At 41.4% G+C, this 10511-nt stretch overlaps 1 protein-coding gene across 2 annotated transcripts in view; it reads left to right on the top strand.

Moving 5' to 3' along the window:
* Positions 1 to 354: 354 nt before the first annotated feature.
* Positions 355 to 10511, top strand: part of BMPER (BMP binding endothelial regulator) — a gene marked incomplete at its 5' end in the record, with an annotated part of 262209 nt that continues 252052 nt past the window's right edge. For both annotated transcript variants that reach the window (XM_082662032.1, XM_082662031.1), the window contains 2 exons: positions 355 to 487; positions 1542 to 1627. In XM_082662032.1, coding sequence (XP_082518158.1) covers positions 355 to 487; positions 1542 to 1627 — 219 coding nt within the window. The remainder of the gene's footprint in view (positions 488 to 1541; positions 1628 to 10511) is intronic.

Genomic DNA, 10511 nt, shown 5'->3' with positions numbered 1-10511 from the left:
CCTATCTCCGGCTGCTCCGATACCCCCTCCTCCCGGCCCCCTCTCTAGTATGGAGGAGCCGACGACTAAACCGCTGCGAGCAACTCCTTAAAAAAAAAAAAAAAGCCGCATTAGAGGAGCCTGGCCGCAGGACCCCTCCTCCCTGGGCGCCCCTCACCCCTCGCCTCTCTCTCCCGCCTCCCCCTTCAGCTCCCCCCCACCCCTCCGCCCCAGGCTCCCGGGCGCCCGCCTCCCTCCTTAACGGACTGTCTCCCGACTCGTCGGCTGAGAGCCCTTTTTGACTGCGAGCGGCGGTAGTGGAGCATAGGCGGCGGCGCGGGACCTGCAGTCGCCCGGGATTCCCTCCAGGTGACGATGCTCTGGTTCTCCGGCGTCAGGGCTCTGGCTGAGCGTCCCTGCCGGCGCTCGCCCGGGATTACCTGCTGCGTCTTGCTGCTGCTCAATTGCTCGGGGGTCCCCATGTCTCTGGCTTCCTCCTTCTTGACAGGTAGGGGAGGGGGCGGGAGGGACCGACCCTCCCGGACGCTGGCTTGGTACCTGGGAGAGGAAGCGCTGGCTGGCCTCGGGGACAGGAGGGCGGGGAGCGAGCACCTAGGAGCCTGCCCCTCGCTGGCGGTGGGCAAGAAGCGAAGCCCGCGGGGTTAAGGGGTGGGAAGACAGTGAGTAGGTTAAGGGGTGGAGGGCAAGGAGGCTGTTGACATCAATAGTATAGTGATAACGGAAATTCTTCTATTTGAATTTGAGAAGTTCCTTTATTTATTTTTAGTTTTCTTCAATCTTTATTTTGATCTTTTCTCCCGTATACAATTAAAGAAAAAAAAAATTTAACCGTTTTCCACCCATCGGCCTTTCTCACTCTATAGGGTTCCAATATAGCTTCTGTACAGGGAGTGCTTTTTAAAGCACCTTGAATTTAAAGAAACGATCATATTTTAAAAGGGTACTAATAGCAGGATATAATAATTATATGCTTTCAGGCAGGTGAAGACCTCAGCTGCTATTCTGAAGGACATACTTTAGTGACACCTGGGGCAGAAAAGAAAATATTGAGGCAATTTCTAAAAGAGGAAAGAAGATTGTGTTTCAAAAAGTGATTTCAGCTCAAGACAATATGAGGCGGATTCATATAAAGCCCTGTTCATTGACACTGTCCTGAATTCTGTTCAAATTTAAAATCTGCCTTAATGGCCAATTTGAATTTTTTTTGCATGTGGGAGTGTGTGTTTACTTGAAATGCCTTCATGAAGGAGGGGTATTATTAAGGATCCAGTGAAATACTTGGAATTGTGCTTAAACTATCGAAAGCAGAAAATCTACCTATATAGCACGGCCTTTAAAAAAACAAAACAAACCTGTTCTAATAAAACTATTTAAAATAGATTTTCTTCGGGGGGACTTCTTTTGGATGAGTTTGAGAATTTAAAACTCATTACGAATTTCTGAAATTTGGGTATAGTTGTTTCAAAAAGCATTAAAGTAAAAATTCTATTTTTGTAACAATGGCACTAAGCTAAATTTAAATAACTTCTTTTCTCCTTCAGGTTCTGTTGCAAAATGTGAAAATGAAGGTGAAGTTCTCCAGATTCCATTTATCACGGACAACCCTTGTATAATGTGTGTCTGCATGGTGAGTATGGAGATCAGGTAATGTGAAGTCAGTTGCTCCCTCTGATAAGCTGAATCCATTAAATGTAATATGACCAAATCTTAAAAACTGATTCTGGTCGTTACAAAACTTCAGATAGCTGGTGAATTGAATTCAGTTGAATTTCTGAGTATTATGGACTTTTGCAGTTTCCATTTCTTCAGTCTGGGAATTCTTATCTTTGACATCAGTTTACAGAAGTAAACTTAAGGTGGACTTGGTATGGCATCGTCTCAGTGATAATTACCATTTGCCCTTCTGTTCCCAGGGATGGCTATTGCCACCAAATCATAGGTGCCACCAAACTTTCTGCCTTGATTCTGTTGTCTGAGCTCAGTGTGAAAATGATAACATTTAGGTATAAAGGTCTGGGATAAGGTATATGACAAGGGGAAAAAGAGATGAGAGTCACAAAGCACAAACATGAGGACAAGATGTAATCTTGGATTTCTTTGCCTCTTATATACTAAGTCTCAAAAACAGTCTTTGTAGTTCTGATTTGGAAGCATGAGTCAGAAAGGACTCTATCCTTAGAGGATGACACTTGGCTTTCAGCTGCTTAGTTAACACTGGCAGTGGCTAGTAGATTAAAAAAAAAATTTGTTTCAATTTATTTTAACTTAATAGTTAATGATAAGGTCTAATAAGTAACCACACGGGGGAGATTAAGTTATACGAATAAGAATTTCTGAGCTGAAATAGAGACTTACAAAGAACAACATTTTTGCTTAAAAGTGTTTTACATGCCAATCAGTTTTGGCAAACCTTGATTAAAAACTACACATCACAAAACCCTGTTGGAAATACATTAAGGCAGTCAAATGCAAAGCCCCCAAGTGATAGATGACTGCTTGTTATCAGATCAACATGCTGTATGGAACCAGAGAAGGGATTCTTCTCTGTTCAGGTGAAAGCCAAGCCATCTGGGTTTAAACTACCCAAACTTTTTCATGATAAGAGATGAGGTCAATGTTGTGAAATGATAAATGGGTGAAGGTGAATGTCTGTATCAAATGATTATCGGGTTCTGAAGACTAAGGAAATCAACAGAAATAGAGGTAAAAATGCATTCCGTTTGCAGAGATAAGCGTTACAATATTGTTACATTTGTAAAGTTTAAATATACAGTTTGGGTTTTGCAAACTGTTCCAAATAATATAAAAATTCTCCATACAGCATTTCCCCTTTTCCATACTCCTGCCCTGGGGGAAGTAGTGCCTTTCCCCGAAAGTACAGCCTTACTGCTAATAAAACAGATATTAGAATCTTGCTGTTTTGAAGGTAAGGAGTGAATCTGAAAAGATGCGTCAGTTGGAGTTCTGGAGTGATATTTATTCCAGAAATGCGTTAAGTTCAGACGGGTGGTAGGTTCATTTATATCTTCGAGTAACATTTGGAGGTATCTGCCTTCGTAAGAGCTGTCAGAAATCCTTTCTAAACATATAAAGTCTGGACTCTGGCACTCCAACTCACTTGCTATTCAGAGGATGCCTCAGAGCTCTCACTAGCTGAAAGCCTCAGTGATATGTTGCCGTGACCTTTGCAGGGGTTTAGGATTATGGGGCCCAAGCTGTCATAGTTATTACTGCTTCCCAAACATTTGTAATACTTGATAAAGTTGAGCAAGAATAGATGGACGGCCGCTTCTTTATTTGTGTCTGCTCTTGTAAGTTTCTGAGGGACCCATTGCAGTATATGAATTTCAAAGCACCTAGGCTGCCATGAGACATTTGACATTTTTTTTTTTAGGTTGGAAGGTAGACTTATTTAGCAGATAGATAATGTCAGCAATAGCAACTAACATTTATGAAACACTATTTGCCCACACTTATTGAAGCCTGCGTTATTTCATTTAATCTTCACAAAAATCCTTTGAGGATTTTTACCCGCCTGTTTTACAGATGAGGAAACTGAGGCTAGAGGAGTTTAGTAGCTTGTGAAGGTCACATTTTTGTAAATAGTGGAGCTGGAACTCACTCTCACCTGCCTCTAGAGCACGTGCATATAATCAAGTGAAACAGGCTGTTTTCTAAGTTAAAGATGTGAAAAAGCAAAGAAAAAAATAGAAAGTTTGTTGAGTTATTTGACTTTTGGGCATTGCTTGAGGTATTTTGCTTTTTTCTTTTGAGTCTTTTAGGAGTTTGGTTAGCTAACATTTGTTAATCACATTATATGAAAGGAAAATCTCGTTATGATTTCAGCTGACCTGCAGGGAGCTTTAGTTGTGAGCTAGTTTTATGTATGTACATTAAGAGGGTATGTAATAGTCAAAACTGTACTTTGGATAAAGAAAATAGTCATATTTAGTTTGTGTTGGTCCAGCCTTTTGGCAGAAAGTTACCTAAAGTTGAGTATAAGCTCATATCTTGTTTCATAACATGTACTGAAAAAAAAAAAAAAGCTAACCTCAACGTATGCTTAAAAAAGACATAAAATGTTACAGTTGGGAGGAAATAGGTGGCACAAAGTCCTGCATATAATTACAGTGTAAAAGCTTGAAAAACCCCACAAAATCAACTTGGCCTGATTTAAACTTTTAAGCTCCAAAATGTTTCAAATGTGGAATGAGCTTATTTCTGTGGGAATTTTGAGGATGACTGCGGATGCAGTGGCCACGGCAAGCAGAACTGAATAATTTTATTCTCACTTATCCTTGTCTGCCTGGACCCGAGCATTTTGCCAGCATCAGTCATGGTCCAAGAATAACCTGTTTGTTAGCTGCTGATGGGTATCATTCTAAAGTGTGTGGGTTCAACTATTCAAGAGGGAAGGTGAGAAGTTAGGCCATTGTCCTGAAATCTAGGGAAGTGGGTAGACAGTTTGGATTAAAGATGCAAGTGTTTCATTGTTCAGTTAGAAAGCAAAGCACAGCTTTTCCCCATCTTACAAAATGGTCTTTTGTGGGGCTGAGTTAGGAAGGCCCAGACTTATTGCTGTTTTGTATGACGATTTCCCCCTTCTTGCTAGAATTATTTTTCCCGTAATGCCTAGGACAACACGTTGGTGCCTTCCATGAAGTACAGCTGATAGGAGCCAGCCTCTCTCAGCTAATGAATCTACAGTGGTCCTCTGGATCTTTCGGGCATTCCCATATACATCCAGTGAACCTGGGGAAGTGGTACCCCTGCTTCTCACCCCTTTTCCACCTAACCGTAGCATACAAGGAAATGGCACAAGCCAGTGAGTTCGGCCCAGTACTGGAAACCTGAGAAAACTTTGGAGGCTGGGACTCAGAAAACCAGGAGTCAGTCAGTCAGGGCTTAGTTTGGCATACATTTTGTTCAGCAAAAAACATTATTCTGAGGTTTAAATTTCCTCTTTTAAATCCAGGGGTGCAATTTAGAAATGGACCCTCTGCTCATAAAAAGCAATGTGAAATTTGGTGTTACAAGAAGCAGGGCTCCACCTAGCTTGGAACCAACCAAGTGGTGCAAACAGAGGGGGCTTTGTCTGCTGTCTTCCACTTTTTAATCACAAGAATCTTCCGTCACTAAACAAGCAGCTACCAGCATCTTTGAATTCTCTTGGGTACCTTATCTCTATAAGAGCCTCATGTTTTTTATTGTTCAAATTAACTGGCTAGAGACTAGTTATCTATTATCTGAACAAGTGTCAGGCACGTGTTTGAGAATGAGGGAGATAGCGGTGCATCAGGATTCAATTCGTGTGTGTGTGTGTGTGTGTGTGTGTGTGTGTGTGTGTGAGAGAGAGAGAGAGAGAGAGAGGGAGAGAGAGAGAGAGAGAGTAAGAGGTGGAGAGAGGGAGAGCTAGGAGGGTGAAGGAGAGGGAGAGGAGATAAAAAGTAGTCCTTATGTGTTCAGAGAGATACACTTAGTACATGCACATATGCATAGGTTGCCACAATTTTTTGGAAATTGTTTTATATCATTTTTAGACTTTGGATTTTGGATGCTCACTAAGGAAATGATCAGGAGTTATTTATTTATTTATCTATCTATTATTTATTTATACTCTGTTTAGACAGTGTATTCTATTCCATAGAATAAGGTACTCAGTAAAACAGTTTGGGGGGAAAGGTAACTAATTTACAGCATTGTGCTGGCAAATTCACCAGTACCAGCTCACAGACAATTATTATTACCCATGCTTTCCTGAGGCTCAGAGAGGTGGAGCAAATGTCCTGAGGTTACATCGTTACTAAGAGACAGATCTGGGATGTGAAAACAGTGTTTTCTATGCTAAATCAACTTGCTTCCGCTGGTCGTTTACTACTTACAAACGTCTACAGATACTTCCAAGGGCTCAGAGAGTTATTTCAGCCTCTGTAGAGCTGACGTAGGCTCACTTTGGGGAGCAGTTAGAGTGATCTTGGTCTTGTAACATGAACCAGGTCTGGACTTGGATGGCTCTTTCAGAGGAAGACACAGTTCAGGCAGCTATTGGCTGGTTTCATATCATTTTGGCAAAGAGCCTTGGCCCTGGCATCAGACAGGCCTGGGTTTGGATCTTGGCTCTGTCACTTACTGGTGGTGAACTTGGGAAAGTTACTTCACCTTTCTAAGTCTCCGTTTCCTCATCTGTAGAGTGGGATGTCTATCACTACCGAGCTCACAGACTTGCTGTGAGAATCAAATGAGGTACAGCATTTAAGACTTGGCCCAGAGTTTGGCATATAGTCAGAATGATGCATTATTGCTGTTGATGATGTTGATGATGATGTTAAATTCTTATTTCCTCACATGGAATTAGATGCAAAGGTTCATCAGAAAAGGGAGAAAATGGAAGCTGATGGAGAAAAGACATAGGGATAATGATGCCAAGCCCACCCATAGTTGTGAATGAACAGGGCTAAGTCAGTGACATTTGATGGGGTTTTCTGTCCCTCTAGACTTGGACTGGGTCGATCTGAGTTGTTTCCTTATTGGTCCAGTGGTCTGTGAGCCCTGGTATAAGTTTTCCCCTTGCTCTCCATTAAACACTAAAAAAACTTTCCATGGAAGAGGGGCCTCGTTTTTCTGCAGAGTATTTACGTCTCTATGCCTGTGGGGTCACCTTCACTTGTACTTTTATTGGCAGAAGGGTAGGGTTGGGACTCAGAAGTGCTGTAATTCTGGAAAAACCGCCTAGTGGTCTGGCATCGTGGGCATTTTCCTGGCCCACCTTGTGGAAGTCTCTCACCCTGTTCCAGACCTGAGTAGGCTTTTGCTGCCTACTTACTTGTGGGCTCCCCTTCCCCATCCCTGTCCCATTTTAAACATGCTTTCTTTTCATTTCAAGGCACCGGTCTTTATAGTGCGCATCAGCTGAAAACTGTGTTTTAAGTGTGGGAAACCATGCCGAGGAAAGAGAGCCCTTCCGCAGATGGGGATTCAGATATAGTGAGGGCAGGAGAACAGGACATAATAGGAAAAGCCAAGCAAGGCAAAACGATGGAAAATAAAGCCAATTAATACAAATTCGTTGAATAAACAAAGGATACCAGTTTCTCACACCCTCTTCTGTGGCACTTGTGTCCAACTGATGGTCTATTGAATTCTTTGTGCTATAAAAAATACTAATAACATCACCTTTCATGGCCCCAGGAGGTCAAGTGTGCTTGTTGAACTTAGTTAAGATCAGCAAATGCGCTGGGTGTATATTTTAAGACCTCTTGATTCCCAGTTCTAATTCTATAAAACATCACTCGAAGCACTAGGAGTAACAGGTTATAAATTCAATAATATTATTCTTTCTTCCTTCTCTTCACACTTCATTCTCCTCTTCCATTTTTTGCCTTTTCTGTGTTTGAAGCATTCTGCTGGTTGGGCACCTTGGGGGGGCAAAGACCAGTAACACAGATTCTTGCCCACGGCGGAAAAGAGCAGAAAGACACATGCATAAATAAGTTTCATAGGAGTGCCAGAAAAACACTGTGCTAGACTCAAACTCAAGTACTAAGGGAGCTGTAGATGAATTCTGATTGGATCATCTGGGACTTTGATGGGTGGAGCAAAGAGAGTCTTGGCAAGGCGTGATTGGAGGAAAGGCACAGAGGAGTGTGGGCTTGGGAATTGTGGAGGTGGCGGAGTCCAGTATGCCCAGTGTACCCAAAGCTCTGGTGGAAGCTGGAGTTAGAAGGCTTGGTGGGAGGCATAGAGGACTTTGAGTGCAATAATAAGGAGCTCAGTTCCGCTCATGGAATTGGGGGAGCCATTTAATATTTTGGCTCAGCTGCATGACACAATAAGATGTGTTTTATGTAAATGCCTCTAGAAGCTTTTGTGGGAGCTGTTTAGAGTGTGGAGGGGCCAGAGTTTGGACAACAGGCACTAGGGATATGTTGTGGTCAGGTGAGGGCAAGCGTCCCAGAACAGGAATGGACAGTGAGAAAGAAGGTGTTGGGATAAACCAATATTGCTTATTCTTTTGAATTACTTTCACTGCCTTCTAGTTCTAGAATATTTGGATTAAAAGACTCCAAACAATGCCCAGAAAAACACAGTAATTAAAATGCAGTAGTCACTGCAGTAGGATGATGTGGTAGTGTGTCTCTGTAGCAGTCACTTTGCTAATCACTTGGTGTCTCTGGAGCAGCTCTGGGTGCTGTTACTTGAATAGAATTGTTTACTTCCAGGCCTCACTCTCAAAATTCCATTTTGGGTGCTAGCTCTCTCCTCTTACTCACAGTGATACCTTGCTCTCCACTGTTGCATGACCCCTTGGGCAAATTATTCAGTCTGGTAGATGTATTCTCAGTGGTAGTATTCTCCATGGTAGTATGTATTCTCAGTGGTAGCACACAATTTATACAATTTATACAACAATCGAAATTGGACAGCCCACCTTAAAAAAAGTGTACCCATGTGCTGGGACCCCTAGACTTGCAGAGGAGTTTTGGAGCCCAAGTTGATAGCACTTGCCAATAAAATAGATGGCAGAGGTGAGAGGTGGGGTGGATTGAAGGGAATTTTGGAAGTTCTAGCCAATGTTATGGACAATGTAGGAAGAGAAGAGGTCACAGATGTGGGTGGGATAGTGAGTTCAGAATTGATGACTGGGCTGCATAGACCTTCCAAGTAGGAAAACCCGGTAGCTCTTCAAAATGTAGATCTTGATCTCACTAGAGAAATCAGGACTAGAAGACAGCAGTTTGTTAACTGTTTGCATTGAAATAAATTTCAGAACTTTGGGAATAAATTATTTGTCTTGGGAAGGGGTCTACATTGAGATTTCAAGAAATGAGCCTATAATAGTAACTAGAAGTGACTCAGGTATACACATATATACATTCTTCTTTTTATATTCTTTTCCGTTACGGTTTATCACAGGATATTGAATATAGTTCCCTGTGCTATACATTAGGATTATCCATTTTAAATGTAATAGCTTGTATCTACCAACCCCAAACTCCCATAAAAGAAAGAGTAACTAGAAGAAGGGCTGTTATTTAAAAGAAGGTTAGAAAGGGAGAAGCAAAAGACAGAGATTGAGAAATGGTTACAGAAGAAGGAGAACCAACAAAGCGTAGGCCAAGGCAGAAGATGCCTGAAGAGGAGAAAGACCAGCGGTATTAGATATTACAGAGTTAGACTGAACCTTCTAGGAGAACATCATAGAAGGAACTTCGTCATCATCTTCTCGAACGATTTTAAACAATCAATAACAGTCCGTGGTGCCCAGGTCCCTAGTACCTGCTGCATATTTTCCCATGGAATAGAATTGATCATAGATAGAATTCAGTGGAAACTCATTTGAGAGAAATCCCAAACTAAGATTGCTGTAGGGATTTTGAAAATTTAGTGCAAAAATCACAAATTTTCCGAACTGAGATTTAAAAAGGTCTTACAACATTTTCAAAGGTCCCCAAACAAAACTAATTTCATGAATAAAAGTAATAGGCTTTTGCAAGTGTCTTTGGAATGTTTCTGTAGTTAAGTGCAAAATGGACAAGGCCACATTGAGGCACTTTTTATTATGAATCTGAACAACATTATCAAAGAATCTGACTAATATAAAATCTTACCATAGTAAACTTTCAGGTTTCTCTATGAAACTGTTAATGGTGCTTTAAAAAATATTATGATATAATTTAATCCCTTAGTTAGATCTTCAGGAGAAATATTTTCTTTTTTCACTAAATTTTTGATGTCTGTTTTGTCATTGAAGTACAGCTGTGGAGTGGTGGCCTTGGTGTCTGACATTATGGGTTCAAGTCTCCCCAGGGCCGCCTTGTAGCTGTGCATCACTCAGCAGCCACCTTGGTCTCTCTGAGCCTTAGTCGTGGGTACTGGGCAAGTCACAATGGTATGTGTGCCCTTCAGCTTCATTTCTAAAGAGGAATCATAATGCAGAACCCATCTGTTTGCTGTAGCCATTAACTGAGGTGATGTGTATGGATTAAACGTGCTGGTGTTTGTGAAAGACCTTTGTAAACAGTGTAAGTGGAATTATTATTAGTAAGGGCCAGAACTGGAATGGAAGGAAGTAAGGTGTATGCTATAAACCAGTTTTTAACATATACTTTAATGAGTATATTTTTTAGGAATGATAGTGTAGTGGTTCCCATGCCTCCTTTCATAGTTGTATGGCTCTGGGTGAGTTGCCTGATATTTCTGTATCTTGACATCTATATTTTCATCATAGGGCTTTTGTCAGAACTGTGGGTCAAAACATGTAAAATTCTTAAAACAGGGTCTGGTAGACGGGAAGCACTTCAGAAATGATAGCTACTGCCACTACCTAAATGCTATGCAATTACTGCCTATCCTATACTTCTAAGAAGTGATTACATAGACTACTGCAAGACTTCTAAGAAATGATTTAATGGACTACCGCTTTTATTTCAATTTATTTTCAATTCCTATGACATGTGTTTACTCTGAACTTCTGTCAGGGTAGACAATGGAAGTTCAGTAGAAGCGACTGC

The sequence above is a fragment of the Grampus griseus genome (genome assembly GCF_964374135.1).
Source record: "Grampus griseus genome assembly, chromosome: 9".
Lineage (NCBI taxonomy): Eukaryota > Metazoa > Chordata > Mammalia > Artiodactyla > Delphinidae > Grampus > Grampus griseus.
This window is presented reverse-complemented; position numbering and strand designations above follow the sequence as displayed.